Source organism: Haliotis rufescens, unplaced genomic scaffold (genome assembly GCF_023055435.1).
Source record: "Haliotis rufescens isolate VD_foot unplaced genomic scaffold, xgHalRufe1.0.p SCAF_4, whole genome shotgun sequence".
Classification (NCBI taxonomy): Eukaryota; Metazoa; Mollusca; class Gastropoda; order Lepetellida; family Haliotidae; genus Haliotis; species Haliotis rufescens.
The window spans coordinates 58676424-58693748 of record NW_025964112.1 but is presented as its reverse complement, the minus strand read 5'-3'; the positions used below and the strand labels follow the sequence as shown (position 1 = coordinate 58693748).

Sequence of the window (17325 nt, the reverse complement as noted above, 5' to 3'; positions counted from 1 at the left end):
TGTTTCTAGGTTTGTCAGCACCATACCCGTGCTCGTGGGTTTCACCGAAGTGGTAAACGTCCGAGACCTGCATCACTTCGGGCTGTCCTCCCACATTAAGCTCATACGCAATGTTATGAACACTGTTCAAAGTGGCGTTAAACCCAACTCACTCACTCACACAACCAAATACCCATGAGTAGTAATTACTACCCCTAAGCTAGATGTATATAGGTTTTATATCTTTCTATACTCTATTTTGCTTCCAGGACTTGACACGTGATAAGTAACATTTCTCATGAAGAGAATCATGATTTGAGAGCTGTATTATCACTTTTGTATCACTCATGATTTGAGAGATGCATTATCACTTTTGTATCAATGACGATTTGAGAGATGCATTACCACGTTTGTATCAATCATGATTGTTGTTTTATTTCAGGAACTGAAAATGATATGTACTTAAACTTATATGTGTGTTGAATGAATGTACATTTTGTATTTATTTTGTAAATATACTTTCATTTAATAAATTCTAAATACATTACAGTCTTCTTTATTTGATCTGCTGTGTATATGTAAATGTGCGAATGTTTTTTGTTTGTTGCCGCACACAGCAAGATTCAAGCTATACGACAGCGGTCTGTAAATATTCATGTCTGGGCCATACAATCCAGAGATTGATATAATGAGCAATCGTTCCACGACGAGGTACGTTGAAAGGCAATAGAGTGCCTAGAAGTTTAACCGTGGCCTCAATGGGGCAGTTGTCTCATGAAGAGATAGTATGTGTGTAATCGCATTTATTGCCATGAAATGCATATATTTGGTATTGGTGAGATACATGTACGTTGAAAGCTTTGTGATAATAACCCATTCGGCAGGGCTGTCACACGCCAAGAAGCATATATATATACTGGTATATTTAGTTAACTGAGTACAAAAGTCCAGTTTCCTTAACTTTTACGGCCAGTTAACTCCCTTGCCCCGGGAAGATGGTTAATATCCATAGTTACATGGTACCTATGTTCAAGTATGCATACATTGTATAGCTTACATTAACCATCTTCCCGGGGCAAGGGAGGTAACTGGCCGCAAAAGTCAAGGAAACTTTTGTACTCAGTTAACTCCCTTGCCTCGGGTCATCTTACTGGGACGGAGTGGGACATGGCAAGTAATATGAACCACTGGTTAACGGCACGATTGTTTAAAGGCCCCGGTTATATAGACTAGTGTTCACTGTTTTTTCCCCAAACGAAGTATTCCATAAGGAAGAGAATATATGGATGTCAACTTCTTTATTATAAGGAGCACAACGTTTCGGAGTATATGCCTACTCCTTCATCAGGTGAATGAATGATATGAGGCAGAGAGCATATATATGTACATGTGAGAACAACAAAAGTAATAAGATAACAAAAGGTGGAAACTTAACAAGGGAAGCCAACAGATAACTGGCGCTGATATGCGATTAGCAATAGACAATGGAAGCCAACACTGTTCAGTAATTAGCGCTGACAGTTATGGACAGCATAATAAAGAAGTTTATATCCATATATTCTCTTCCTCGTGTGTATCACTTCTAAATGCCTTCAAAGACTTGAAAGTATTACATGTTTTCACAAACTTTCATACACAGAAATGTCCCATTCTGTGCACATCTAACATCTTTATCACTTATTGATTGATTCATAAAATTTGAGTCAGGAACCTGTTCAAAAGTTCGATGTGGGATAAAAATTCCTTAATTTTTTTTTAGGACGTTAATGGCCCTGCAAGTGTTCCATCCGAAAAAAACAAACTTACCCGTTCTTCCAATGTTCAGTGTTGGTTGGTTGTTTAACGCCGCACTCAGCAATATTCCAGCTATATGACGGCGGTCTGTAAGTAATCGAGTCTGGGCCAGGCAATCCAGTGATTAATATCATGAGCATCGATCCACGCAATTGGGATACGATGACAAGCATGAAGCAAGTCATCGAGCCTGTCCACCCGATCCCGTTAGTGGCCTTTCAATGTTCAGTGTAGGTGGGTATGTTTCAAAACTGAAGGAATTAAAAACAAAATTATCCGACACCGGACTTTTTGAACTGGTCCTTTAATTCACGACATCCTGCACAGAAACTGGTCCCCGTTCCACAAAGTGATCGTAACACTAAGATGATCGTAACTCCCATACTTTAACATAGACTTATGATAGTCGTAGCGCTGCGATCGCTTTGTGGGACGAGTCCTGGACAAGACAAATCCACGTCATGGCACCATGGATGGTCCAGTACATCATATCCCCATTCTATTATAATAAATACCACCACGGCTTTGTCCATGAATTGGTGCCACCACATTCATCTCTCATCGGCCCACCGAATTTCTCCCGCTCATGAGTAACTTTAGTTTTCGGTCATGTTTGACATCACGCTGTTCGAATACAACTCAAAACGAAGTTGATGTACTGGCCAGAGTATCTATGTAAACTAGTGAGTGAGTGAGTTGGGTTTAACGCCGCTTTTAACAGTATTCCAGTTATATCACGGCCTGTCAGCTTAATGTGGGAGGAAAGCCCGAAGTGATGCAAGTCTCAGACGTTAATCACTTCGGTGAAACCCACGAGCACGGGTATGGTGCTGACAAACCTAGAAACATAATCGGGGCGAACCGGTTTCGAACCCACAATCATGTGTTTCTGGCGTACCCAAGGGACGTAACTCTGCAAAGTGGGTCCGAACCACCGCCCTACCTCGCTCCAGGCAGACCCTCTATCCGCCTTTTCATCCCTACCACAAGTGACTGAGAAAAAAACGGAGCTTGGTTATTTCACAATTTTATTCAGGCAACATGACAGATTTAACATTAACATGATGACTATTGTAATTCTCCCAACTGCCGATACCCACACGTCAGATGAATAAACAGCTTGAATGTTAATGCTAGTTCAGTCTCTGGCACTGAACACTACTTGTGAGAAGCAAGACAACATTGAAGTAATCACTTTCACCAGGCTCTTCACATGCTAAAGTGGTTCTCAAGGGAAAGCACATGTCATGAATGAACAAATCACCATGCTGCATTATCATGGCACAGTTACATGCACCAGCATGTACATGATACATTTCAAATATTCCCCACTAAATGTACACAATGTTGTAATCTGTGGCAACTTAATTCATTATTAGCAGTATCTGCCCTCAAATTTTAGACAGAGCCTAAAATATGACTACATGGTATTGAGTTGGGTTGAAGGCTGTTTTAAACAGTATTACATTTATACGCAGGAGTTTCAGCTTGATGTGGGAGTAAAGTCAAAAGTGATGTTTACCACTTTGATGAAACCCACGAGCAACCAAGAAACAATCAGGCAGAATCTGGGTTTCGAACCAACGAACAGACTCTGGAGTGCCTCAGTGATGCAACACTGCACAACGAATTGCAGCCCTTGGAGAAGTGGGACTGGGTCTCCCATGTCATAGCTGGCATTGTATTGCTACATCAGTGCAGGTGGCACAGGATTTAATGGTCTGTAGTAATAGGTTCAGTCTGTTGAGAATTACATGTCTTTCAAATCAGGGTGGGGTTTAACACTGCTTTAACCGTTTTTTTCAGATATATGGTGGCATGACAGATGGATGGGGTTCCTTCCTCTGGTGTGTTGAGAAATAACCAATCTTCATTTTTCACCTATCATTATTGTCCTTTTGTCAGCCGATGTGTGTTTGGGGAAACCTCAAAGTTGTGTAGGTCTTAGACCTCTACCACTAAGTTGAAAACCAAAAGCACAAGTATGGTGCTGAAAAACCAACAATCAAAAACGGGCAAATTTAAAACTTGAACCCAAAATCATAGCATTCTCGGAAACCTAAGGGATGCAACTCTGCATAGCGAATTGCAGCAGTGCAGTAAAAGACTGACCACTTGTCTTGTCGCATGCATCTTGAAATATCAGCACTGTATCCAAATATCCATTTTCATTCCAAGTCTTTATTACCTTTCCCACCCAGACCTATGTGATAAGGTAAGGCAAGGAGTAAAGTTTGGGGACAATTCACTGCAGACATCCCACGTTACAACAGTCACCAAAGTGACTGTATGAACAAACAGATGGGCCAAATACTTCATACAGAATCGCATCTTAATCAGATAGATATTTCCATACATTGCTAATGTACATATGACCTCACAAAACAAAACACTGGCATTTGAAAAAAGTGCCTACTTAATATTGGATGAATATATTCTTGCTTAAAGATTTGTAAAAGAAACTGAAATCATACTATTTGAGGACTGACGTTCCATATTGACCTGAACAGAAGGAACATGTTTAATGTTTTTTGTAGCTTAAGCAACTTCAAATATCTGAAAACTTCTTCAATAGATTTTACCCAACACATACGTGACCATTGAAGTGAATCATAAAAGCTTGTTAAACTGGACAACTAGTGACCTACACTGTCAAACACTCCAAAGCATGAGAATAACATCGAAATAGTTGACCTACGATGAACAGTTTTATAAATAGTCTTATATTATTTACACAGAAACAGCAATTTACAGCATGTTGTAAAGCAGGTATATAAATAGTGAGTTTTTCATAAATCTTAACACATCAGATTTGTATTGATAGTTTAAACATAGTCAAAACTTGTTTTAGTTTTAAATATCTTTGCAACAAACAACATGATATAAATTAATAACACATAACATCAAATATTTTGAAATCAAGGCTTCTAGTATTGAACTGAAACATAAAAAGGTTATTTTCAAAAATATCCTATTCATATCAAACATAGTATTTGGTCTAAGCTTTGTGAAAGAACTGAAACACAGACGAGACTGAAATGCACATCTAATTTCAATCTGATCTTAAAATCAGATCTTTTCCTCCAATACGGTACCTCTCTTTGTGAAGTCCTTAAAACACCGCCATAGGAGGTTGATTCAAGGGGGCATCCTTAGCATTGCAGACCGGTGAAGATCTGGGGTTGAACAGGCCTTCAGCAACCCATGAAAGTTGAAATCTTATTGTCTTAAAACCCCACGTATCTCTTGCATATTTGGTGGTAAAAAAGAACTGACGCGACCCTCCAGTTGTTAGGTGTCATCAGATCTACCCACATAGAGTAAAAGATCTGATTTCATTGAGATTGTTCTAATGTTTAGGTCTACTGCAGTAGTAACAGACAATATCAATGATTGTTGCAAAATATGAATATTTACTACCAACAGACTCAGTGACCATAAATATCAAATTTTATAAAGACATCAAATAATATTTACATAAAAACTGATATTTACAAAATATCAGTACATATACAATGTTTATGGGAATTAATGAAGTACCCAACATGACTGCATGAAACCCACCTGTGTAGCTGTCTGTCACCCATCTGAAAAGCAGGTGCGACTAAAGGGAGGTAATTCAATTACCACTCAGTTATCTCCCTTGGATACTGCCTCGGCTGAGTGTCTATATCACAAATCAAATATTGATAGAATGGGATCAAAATAACTGTTTAACATCGTGACATTCTTAAAGACTTGTGTAGCTCCTATGTCTGAAATTAAGAGAATGGATTCTGTGGGATTTTCTAGGTCCCCATTGTTTTAATTGACCCATTGTATTAACAACTAAACGATTCTAACACAAACTATCCTGTTTGTAACAAATGAGACATAATCTAACCAATAATATAACAACATAAACACTGACAGACAGCTACCCAGATTCTCCGCTGAAGGCATCTGGTATAGACAATGGTTTCAGAATGACCACACAGCAACGATGGTAAATGATGTGAACGATTGTTGATGATCATGTTTTCTCGGGGGATGATTTAGGTCGTGAGAGGGCTTGCAGTCTCCGTTTCAGTTTGTCTTTCTTCTTTCCTGCTAATGGTGTGAACTCCACATTGATTCTCCGACCTGCTAACTTGGTCTGGTGTAGACGCAGAGCAATCTGAAATATATACTTATCCTTTAGAAAAGAAACCCGAGACAGTTTGTGTGTCTTCAATAGTTATGTCAGGAAGCCTGCTGCTGTGAGGTGAGGTGAGGTGAGGTGAGGTGAGGTGAGGTGAGGTGAGGTGAGGTGAGGTGAGGTGAGGTGAGGTGAGGTGAGGTGAGGTGAGGCGAGGCGAGGCTTAACCTCACCTCCAAGATTATTGTACTTATATTGCAATGCGCATGTATGTGTGTGCCTGCTTGTATTAGTCCAAACTAATGCTGGCTTCATAGTGCTTGTCATAGTATCCATGTCACAGTTTAACATGGATACCCCACTCAGACACAGCATACAGACTCCAAGCCAACCTGGCCTTGTTTTATCCCCCTAATGTCAAGCACCAGGCAGCATATCAACAACTACCATCTTTTAACGTATGACCTGGCCGGGAATCAAACCACCGGCAAATTAGTGGTTGTTATGGACAACATCGCACTCTGTCAGGGTACGATGTCACATCAACAATGTCATTAAGTCTGACCACCTGATTCAACTTGGTCGCCTGTTTTGACAAGCAATAAAGTTCTCTGTTGAGCAATACATTGCTCTCATTGCTCAATGATGTAACACATAAATATTTCAATGAAAATAATCTTTGTTAAATTTGTAATGTGTCAACAGCCAGGTGAACTGTATAGGATTTTACTGGCTGAACATTCGTGAATTCGTTCCAACATGTGGAACCTACCAACAAAATAAAATTAGACAATCATGACAGTGATGATATTGAACATCCTTTTCTTTGACAGTGAGTATTATTATGGAAAACAATTTCTGTTTCACAAAACATACCCAACGTTTCAGGGATACTTCTTGCCTTTTCATCAGGCAAATGAAGAGGCAAGAGGCAGCCCTGAAGCAACTTCTAAATGCCAATATACATATAGACATGATAACGACTATCGTAACTTCCTAAGGTATCAGTAAGATTGGATTAACTCTGATCTTAATATTGACTTGTATTATCAATTCAAACATAGTCTGTCTCCCAGAATAAATTAAAAAAGGTGTCAAAGTCAAGTCTGGAATGAATGGACAAGTCTAGATTGCCTCAGCTCCTGCAATTATGCAATGTTCTGAGCTCAATTTGCATAAGGAAGAGAATATATGGATATCAACTTCTTTATTATGAGGAACACAGTGTATATGCTTACTCCTTCAACAGGTGAATGAATGCCATGAGGCTTGGGACTTTTTGTTTTGATCTTTGTCGGTTCTGATTACCTAGCTGGCTTCAATTTGCCCCTTGCTATGTTCATTCTTTCACCTATCAGTGCTAATTACCCCCTCCCTTTTGCCCAGTGCCCATTACCTATTACTTAACTATGATACTTAAGTGCTGGCTTCCATACTATCAGCGCTTATTACTGTAAAGTGTTGGCTTCCATTGTCTATTGCTAATCACCTATCAGCACCAATCATCTGTTGGCATCCCTTGTTAGTTTCTACCCTTTGTTATTTTCCACCTTTTGTTATCTTATTAATTTTGTTGTCCTTACCTGTACATATATATGCGCTCTGCCTCATGGCATTCATTCACCTGATGAAGGAGTAAGCATATACATATGTACTCCGAAACATTGTATTCCTCATAATACAGAAGTTGACATCTATATATTCTCTTCCTTTAAGGATTGTGTGTATCACTTCTAAAAAGACCTCAATTTGCATTATATATTTTTTCTATTTTGTAGATATATATTTTTTAATATTTAAGATAACTATTCCTGGGACTAAAAGTCAGTCTAATTCATATATTACCCCATGGCTTATTCTGTCCTTAAACTCCATATAAGCATAGCCACGCCCCTTCTCTGTTCCTTTCTCCTTTGGAATACGTGTACTCTTTACCCCTCCTGCAAAAACAGAACATTAAAAGTTGATCGTAAACTGATAAATATACAATTATCTTCATCATTCTAATTATCTATGAAACCAGTACATAATGAAGCTAAAAATATATCTCATTTAAAATTAATCTGATCCTTTATTCGAATATACCATTTGCATGATCAGAGGACACTGCCATCAAGTTCATAGGATGAAAGTATACAAGACCTATTTTTGGGAAGATCTTGTTCATATCAAACGAGGGATATAAATGCATGTATTAATAAGTGTGCCACAAGGCACTCATAAAGAGTCAGTATTCCAGCTAAATGATTGCGGTATGTAAATAATCGAGTCTGGACCAGACAATCCAGTGATTGACATCATGAGCATCGAACCACGCATTTGGGATACGATGACATGCATCAACCAAGTCAGTGAGCCTGACCACCTGATCCTGTAGTCGCGTCTTACTACCCATAGTCGCCTTTTACGGCAAGCATGGGTTGCTGAAGACCTATTCTACCCCGGATCCGCACGGGTCAGATGTGTCAGTGTGCCCTTTTGAATGTTAGTGTGCCACCTAGAAGAATACATCTGCTATTTCCGTGAATGTCACTTCACAAAGGCAAGACAATGACAATAAATAGTGATATTTGAGAAAATTGCTCCCTTCCTCTTCATTGAGATTGCTGACGCCCAATGCTATTTTGTGCATCATACCCTTCACACCTTCATAAAGGCCCATGTATTTGTCATGTTTACTTGTGCAAAAGTACATTAATCTCTGGCATCAATTAACAACCATTGTCACAAGGTACTGTTGTCTAAAAACATTTATAAGTGGGCCCTTATAATTGTGCCATTGCGATTTGAACTGTGCCATTGTCACCAAAATACATGGAATTTTGACCTCTGCAAACAAAGTATTTTGTCCAAGCTTGTGTATGCTGCGAAAGCACTGAAACCGTTGAGACAGAAATGCACATCTCATTTCGATCTTAATGAAATCAGATCTTTTACTTCTTGTATGAGTGAGCAGACAAGCCTATATGAGATATGTATCTCAAAAAAGAATACAATCGAGGAGTTCCAATGCAAAAGCATGAAGCCATACAGTAATTCTTGTGGATATGTTAGGCTTCCTGTCTTTTATGAGTGGCATGGCATCAATATCCAAAATTGTAAATTTAACAATTAATTGTTTATTATAATAATCATCCTATCTCACACTATCTCAAACTGTGCATTTCTCTTCCTTCTTTCGATCCTAACAAAGGTTTCCAACTTCTCAAAAACAATTCACCCAAACACACCCACCATCACCATGGTTACCTCCCAGCAATCTGGGTCATGCATGCTTTTCTTGCTTGTTGACCCACACATGATGAAAACTGGTTTCCCCAGCCAACTTCTCTTTCTGGAGCATAATACTAGGCTATAGATGCGGGGATAGACGGGTGGGCATGTAGCATGTGAGATAGAATAAGTATAAAAATGTACAATTTATTGTAAAATTGACTAATTTTAAACTTATCCAAAAATATGAACTATCAAGGTGTGTGGTTACACATTTACTGACCTGTCTTCCTGAAATGGTCTTCAAGTTGCTCCTTAGTAATATCCACCGGTAGGTTACTAATGTGTAATATGTATGATTTGGGTATATGGTGATTATTCACAACCGATAATCCATTGACAGGCATCACCGGCGCCACGCTAGGAATTTCCAAGTCTGTTTTCACTTGAGTCACCAGGACAGGGGGTTTCGGGGGACTTTTCTTTTTCACAATTGGCTTTGGAACAACAGGCTTTGCTGTTGTTTTCTTGTGGTTTGCATTGCGTGGGTGTTGTGCTATAAGTTTGAGTTTCAATGTGTCCGTCAACTTGGATCGGAATCGACCACGATTTTCCCCTGAAGACATCATTGAGCTCATATTGTCTTTTGTGGATGTCACAGTTCTTGCTGGAACAGAAATCATAGAAAACATAAATCTACTGTCATTCTTCTACAGCAAATGTCACTCATGTCAAATCTTTTCTCGATGTGAGTGAGTGAGTTGGGCTGAATGCTGATTTGAACAGAATTCCAGTTATTTCAAAGCATGTCAGCCAATGTGTGAGGAAAGCCCAAAGTGATGCAGGTTCGAGGCGTTTCCCACTTTGGTGAAACCCACTTGCATGGGTATGGTGCCGACAAACCTAGAAACATAATCAGGGTCAACCAGGATTCAAACCCATGATGATAGGTTTCTGGCATGCTCAAGGGATGCAACTCTGCACAGCAAATTGCGGCACAGACGACTGGGCCATTCATTCCCCCTTTCTGAATGTGAAGAAACAGACTCATAGCAGCAGGTAACAGTTGGGTTCAAAACTTGAACCCATCCAAATGAAATATTACCATGATAACCGATCAATAAGACTGAGAATGTGATTGTACGTATGATTTTGGGGGATCATGATGACGTATTCAGTCACGGAATCCTAACTGGGTGGTGATTGTAGGGTACCGATGACCGCTTCTGACACAGAATCCCAACAGGGCAGGTCTACATGAACCCCTGCTTTGCTACTGATAATAGTACGACCAATGTCAAAGGGTCATCATGGTCATAGGATTGTCCTGACAGATGTCTGAACAAAGATGTAAGTACGAGCATGATGAGTGAGTGAGTGACTGGCTTTATGTCACTTGAATTATTTTGCAGTCACCACTGTACATCACTGAATCACTGTCTGGAAACGGCGGAACAATGAAAGATTTGCCCCATGTGGAGTTGAGTCTGAGATCAGAAATCATGACTAATGTAGATAGGATTCCATTGTCAGGTAGGAATGCCTGGCTATTTAGCCTGTCCATGACTGGGAATGGTCACAGTGATGAACAGTGTCTGATACCAGGACTGAGTGAGTGAGTGAGTTAATATTTAACGTCACATCTGCAATATTGCAGCCACATCGTGACGAGACAAAATTTGACTTTAATGATATATATGTAAACTGTATAAAATTCTGTCGACGAAGGACAGTAAAACAACTAGATTATCACAGACATATGTTTAAAACTAGTACATAACCATAAAATATGACAATAGATAAAATTGGGCTATCACCAGCAACTAGTCTGATACCAGGACTATTGACATACACTTAACCGTGTCCTACACAAATCTCACACATTGTATCCACTGGGTCTTCATTTTGGTCGGCTCTTACAACTAGCATGAGATGCAGATCTATATTTGTTTGTTGTTTAATGCTGCAATCAGCAATATTCCAGCCACGATGGCCACCTGTGAATAATAGAGTTGGACAGGCAATCCAGTAATTGAAATTTTGAGCAACGATCCACTCTCTAGGGATACGCGAACATGCAATCAACCAAGTCTGATCACCCGATCCATTTGGTCACCTCTAATGAGCAGCATAGCATTTTAACATCAAATCCCAGCAGGACAGATGCCAATCTATACTACACCACTTTTGGTAGGGATCTTTTTTATTTTCCATGATACACAAAACTGATTCTCATGATGTGTCAAGTGTATGTTTAAACAGAATGCTTAAATATCTAATTATCCTTATCGGGGCGGTCAAGTAGCCTAGTGGTTAAAGCGTTAGCTCGTCACGCCGAAGACCCGGGTTCGATTACCAACATGGGTACAATGTGTGAAGCCCATTTCTGGTGTCCCAAGCCGTGATATTGCTGGAATATTGCTAAAAGCGGCGTAAAACCTCGCTCACTCACTCACTCACTAATTATCCTTATCAAAAGTGGAGCAGTATATATACCTAAGGGCAATATAAACCCAATCTAATACAACAGCAGTTCACTCAAGAAGTATTCTTAAATGTTACAAAATATATTAACTGCTTTTACGGAGTGGCTGTGTTCGCTTTGGCCTCTTCTTGTCGCCCCAGGGGTCTCTACTGCGCAGAGTACGACTGCTGGGGGCAGAATCGGATGACATGGTTGCTTTCGACTACCACTTCACAGATGACTGCAAGATGAACACAGGAAATAAAGGTGAGTTAGTGAGATGATACTCTTTCAATACTGTAGCAACATCAAGCAGTGTAAGGCAGCTGGGAATTTGTGCACTAGCTAAAAGGGCTAGTGACGGCACAACCAGATCCTATCAGGACTCAAGCCAATTGGCAATCCAGGCTGATCAAGTCATTCAAAACCAAATTTGATAATTTTATGTTATCATATTGCTGTTTACATATCAGCCTTGTTATAGGTCTAAGGTCAGTCATATTGGCCAGAGGCAGAATTTATTAGCCCAAGGCAGAATTTATTGGCCAGAGGCAATGCAATACAACCTGTCGAGGGCAAATATGTCTGACCAAGGACCAATAAAAGCTGATATGAAAACAGCAATTTGATTACATATTTACAGTTTGACTACCTAAACTGTTTTTCCAAGTAGCACCGGGCAAAAGACCTCAAGAAAAAGCCAAAAAATGGCACCGTCAAAAGAAAACAGGATCTATGCTCTAACGAAGTGTGATGACAGCAGGCTATCACCTTGGTTCAATGTAAGGAATGCGATCACGTGAAAAAGCTGTATTGGCTTGCTCAAATCCTGTACTGGTCCACTAAACCCGCATTGGTCCACTAAACCTGCATTGGTCCACTAAACCCGCATTGGTCCACTAAACCTGCATTGGTCCACTAAACCCGCATTGGTCCACTAAACCCGTATTGGCCCACTAAACCTGTATTGGCCCACTAAACCTGTATTGGCCTGCTGACCCCACATTGGCCCTCCAGCGCTTCTATATGATGCAGGTTGATTTGACTGAGCGTAATACAAACAGTTGAATATATTATATTATATAACGTATATTATGATGGAAGTTAGTGTCAATCTTCTAAACACAGACTGCATCTCCAGTTGATCTCAGTTTCACAGGACTCCTACAAGAATGTCTAAACCTTGACTGGACATAGGGACCATACCACAGAGGTCCTTCTTTAGACTCTTTCCCGTTAATGCCCCAAATACAGTAGCCTACAGCTTTACGATACAGTGATCCCTCGCTATTGCGCTCTTAGATAAAGCGCTACCTCGGTTACTACGCGCGGTAACGCATGGCTCCCAAAATTTATGTACACTTTTATTACTGAGAGTTTTACACAGAAATAATTATATTGTTGTTCGTTGTTCATTTGCACATAACGCTTCTCATTGCATAATCAACCGTTTATAGCTGAATGGAGTTCTAATAATCTGTTTGAAAACATCTGCGGCAAGTCCCGGAAATACGATTGTTCAACTAGTTAACTTTTCACACTATACATCCTTTGATCTTAGAAGCGCATGCATGCAATAAAAGAGAACCACAAGCGAAGTTTATATTCTTAATTAATGGGCAATCCAATATGAGGCGACACTGTCACACACATGTAGTTGCTGTCACAACACGGCGGTCATTCATTTCGTAATCACGCTTTCGTAACATCGCCTGGGTTTTTTCCGTAGTTATAACAAGCGATTTCATTGGATTAAAATTTGTTTCTAATGACGCTTTCTTGTACTTGATAGTGTCTACAACATGTCCTGTTTTGTTTTGATGAAATATAAAAATTTGCTTGTGTATATGTAAAATGTCGATCAGAAGAATCTGTTTAGTTGTTTAACACCACACATAGCAAGTCTAGCTATATGACGATGGTCTGAAAAATTGGGTTGGACCAGACAATCCAGTGATTGACATGAGCATCCGTCCACGCAACTGAGATACAATGACATGCATTAACAAAGTCTGTGAGCCTGTCGTCCCTAAAGACAAGCATACTCGCCTCTAAAGACAAGCATAATTGCCTCTTGCTGCAAGCATGGATAGCTGAAAACCTATTCTAACCTGGATCTTCACCTGTCCAAATAGATTTTGACATAACAAACCTAACTGTCAACACTTCATGATCACATCAATCCTTCTGCAAAGTAGCATGCTTTGATAACAAAGTTGTCTTGGTTACTGTTGCAAGATACTAGAAATACATTTGTTATTCTAATACAAAAGTGAGAAAAATATTGAAAAGGCAGGCAATTGATGCCAGTAAAACATACTGTATTCACTTGGATACTGAGTGAGTGACTTTGGTTTAATGCTGCTTTGAAGAGTATTTCAATAATACACGGGGTGTCAGCTTGATGTGGGGGGTAGCCCGAAGTGTTTTTTTGTTTTGTTTAACGCCGCACTCAGCAATATTCCAGCTATATGACGGCGGTCTGTAAATAATCGAATCTGGTCCAGTGATTGAAATCATGAGCATCTATCCACGTAATTGGGATACGATGATATGCATTAACCAAGTCAGCAAGCCTGACCACACGATCTCATTAGTCGCCTCTTATGACAAGCATAGTCTTTTATGGCAAGCATGGATTGCTGAAGACCTATTCTAGCCCGATGCAGGTCTAGTGATGCAGGTCTCAGACATATACCACTTTAGTGAAAGCCATGGGCATGGGTAGGGTGCTGACAATTCAAGAAACATAATCGAGGCAAACCGGAATTCAAGCCCACGATCATAGGGGGAAGCAAAGTATGGCTTGGCCACATGTGACAACCCCTGGGCAATTATATACTCCTCCCACTCTGCTATGTTTTCAGTTAAAAAGGAGGGTTTATTAAGATTACTTAAATATCAGTCTATGAGTATCGTACATGCCCTTATAAGCATGAGAAGCTTCCTTGGACGCTTTGGAAAATTGGGGTTTTGGTGCTTACCGGTATGAAAACCATGAACAAGTAAAATTTAGATCAAGCTGTAGTAAACAAACCTAGTTCAAACGTCAATGAAACCAAGTATTTTCTATAATATTCAATAGCCAATTTTGTACCCATTCCACTTTAGTACACAAATCTGTTATATACACAAGAAATTATAGACTGTCACGTATGATTTTGGTTATTAGTTGGGGGCGTTCATAAAGATTACCGTATTCGACGTAATAAGCGCCTGGGCACTCTGAAAATTAGAAAAAGGGGGCTCTTATTAAAATATAATTTTGGTGAAAAAAAAAACAGAGTTGAAAGATCGTAAATTTCATGGTTTATGTTAACAGCCTGAAATGAAACAAAAGAAAAGTCTGTGCGCATTATACACGACAGATACATTTTCCAAAAATTAATTGCCCATAATTAAGGGTGCATATAACACACGAGTGCGCATTATACACGAATAAATAAGTCTTGTGTACATTGATCAATCGGAAGGGGTGCTAATTGGGATTGTTCACTTCTAATATATCAGCAAATATCGCCGTGGGCGCTTATTACGTCGAATATGGTATGTACAGATTAGTCTAGAAGGTGGATGGGGAGCTTACTGGTGCAGGGGACTTAATATGGCAAGTTCAGTAACCGAGTTTGTGGTGTAATGCCATATTCAGCATTCTGCTATGAAATAATCCAGGTATATGAGAGCAGTCTGTAAATGATCACATATGGAAGAAACATACAACAATGGCAAGGGTGAAGCAATAAATTGCAGCAATCAGGGTTTATTGTAATCAATTGTAATGTAATAAAGAAGCTGATCATCCATTCATCTCGTCATACGTCATGTGCTTTCAAGCATGACAAGTAACAGCTTTTGAACACTAAGTGTAAGAGGAAGGTCACCTAAACATGACTGTCAAATGTATTACTAAACAAAGTTTTTCTTTATTTTTGGAATGTCTTAAATCAAGTGGACAGCCATGAAACCGTCCATTTGTCTCGATATTGGTGAGTAAATAAGTCAGTTGAATTATAACAGGGATATTTTAGAAGCAAACATGATGTGCAAGTAAGCAGAATGAATATTAACCAGATATATTATCTTGTTATTTTTGTGTTATTCTGAGGGTGGGAGTCAGTGAATGTTGTCCAAAATCACAATCAGAAAAATTCCAGCAAAATAATGGCTGTTGGTAAACAATCAAGTCTGGACCAGACAAACCAGTGATACAGCATCGACCCCCATCATTTGAGTACAATGACAGGTTGGTTGTTTCTTGTTTATTGCTGCACTAAGCAATATTCCAGCTATATGTCTGTGGTCTGTAAATAATCCAGTCTGGACCAGACAATCCAGTGATTGACAACATGAGCATAGATCCATGCAATTGGGATACAATCACATGCATCAACCAGTTCAGCGCGCCTGAGCACCCGATCCCGTTAGCAAGCATTGGTAGCTGAAGACCTATTCTTCCTAGGATCTTCACGGGTCGCAATGGCCACAGAGCATGAACCATCCAATCCCCTTTTCTGTTGTACAAAGGGGATAAGTGAGACGTGGTGTGGTATCCAAGGATTTACAAATAATAAAACTAAAAGACACTATGTCGGCCTGTGTTGACCATACTGAAGTGTGTGTAAAGGAAGGGTTGCCAACTCCTACAAACACATACCTAAATTGTAAGCAGTAGTTTATCATGTTTATTGATATGCAGGACATATCTACATATTCATATCTGATGTTACAAAACAAACAAGGCCAAGAAAAAAAATATTCAGTTGATTCAGATGGTTACTTATGTGTAAGAGCTAGTTCTCTTCAACACTAGGTGACACTGCTGTCCCAGTAAATAGGTTTTTTTTCAAATATAATACTATTTAAACCTTATCTAGATGTTCTAATTATAATGTTGGGCATTTTTCTATAACTTTATAACATTCCTTTCCCTAAAAATTCGAGCAATATGCATTACAATTTCAACTCAAAGCTGTGCACTGGTAATGTCCGCTTACTTTCACATTCATCTGCTCAAAATGGTTTCTTGTAGTGTTAGGGAAACAACTGATCTTTTACGAAATAGAAAATATTTTCAATTCACAAGTTCATTTATGTGAGTAACAAAACAAATGAAAACCTTATATTTCAATGTGGACCATTGTATGATATCAATAGGCCTGCACATTGAATTCCCTATGTCCTGACGCTCAACATTCTTCCCCATTGTCAGTCAAGTTACTTTTTTTCACATTGTTGTCGATATGTCAACACATTACTTTCAATAGACGTAAGGACGATTATTACATGTCAAAATAAATTTGCAAGGGAATGGTAACACTTGGACAAAACGAGTCGCGCTTGCGTACGTGAGACACTGCATGCACGAAGACTCGACGCTGCCTTGCACCAGCTTGCTCAAACAACACAGCTGTACTCCGAAGGAACCTGGCTCACACCTTGATTTCCCAAACCCAGTTCCGGAGTCAGCAGACAGAACTCTTGTATCAGACATGCTGATGCTCTCCTCCGAGGCGTAATTACAACATTAAATTGCTTCCAAATTAACATTAAAGTTTAACAACAACAGTCCAGGAAAAAAATACGGTATTATTGTCGTACTTACTGCCGTCATGACCTGCCCATGCCCCTTTCTTCTTCGCACTGCCATCTGTCGAGCAAACATGTCACATTGTTTAAGGGGAGAGAACTTGGTTTGACCTGTGAATATTGATCCATATTGCACGGAGACAAGTTTGTTACTATGTTAGAAATAAAAATA

At 39.4% G+C, this 17325-nt stretch overlaps 1 protein-coding gene across 3 annotated transcripts; it reads right to left on the bottom strand.

Moving 5' to 3' along the window:
* Positions 1–2784: 2784 nt before the first annotated feature.
* Positions 2785–17244, bottom strand: LOC124114104 (uncharacterized RNA-binding protein C365.04c-like). 3 transcript variants are annotated; one of them, XM_046474668.2, is made up of 5 exons: positions 17170–17244; positions 11679–11808; positions 9387–9770; positions 7736–7830; positions 2785–5929 (listed from the first exon to the last, which is right to left on the bottom strand). In XM_046474668.2, exons 2-5 carry the CDS (start codon positions 11776–11778, stop codon positions 5786–5788), a joined length of 723 nt encoding a protein of 240 aa, XP_046330624.1. In that variant the 5' UTR covers positions 11779–11808; positions 17170–17244; the 3' UTR covers positions 2785–5785. The 3 variants fall into 3 exon arrangements, with proteins under 3 accessions (XP_046330624.1, XP_046330632.1, XP_046330618.1); XM_046474676.2 differs by having other exon boundaries at positions 11688–11808; positions 17170–17197; XM_046474662.2 differs by lacking the exon at positions 17170–17244 and adding an exon at positions 17003–17148.
* Between the last annotated feature and the right edge of the window lie 81 nt (positions 17245–17325).

Coding starts and splice junctions, on each gene's coding strand:
- LOC124114104 (XM_046474668.2), bottom strand. CDS start 11,778: ATGTCATCCGATTCTGCCCCCAGCAGTCGTACTCTGCGCAGTAGAGAC. Junction 9,771..11,678: donor ACAGCCACTCCGTAAAAGCA/GTTAATATATTT, acceptor TTTCTGTTCCAG/CAAGAACTGTGACATCCACA. Junction 7,831..9,386: donor AGACCATTTCAGGAAGACAG/GTCAGTAAATGT, acceptor CTGTTTTTGCAG/GAGGGGTAAAGAGTACACGT.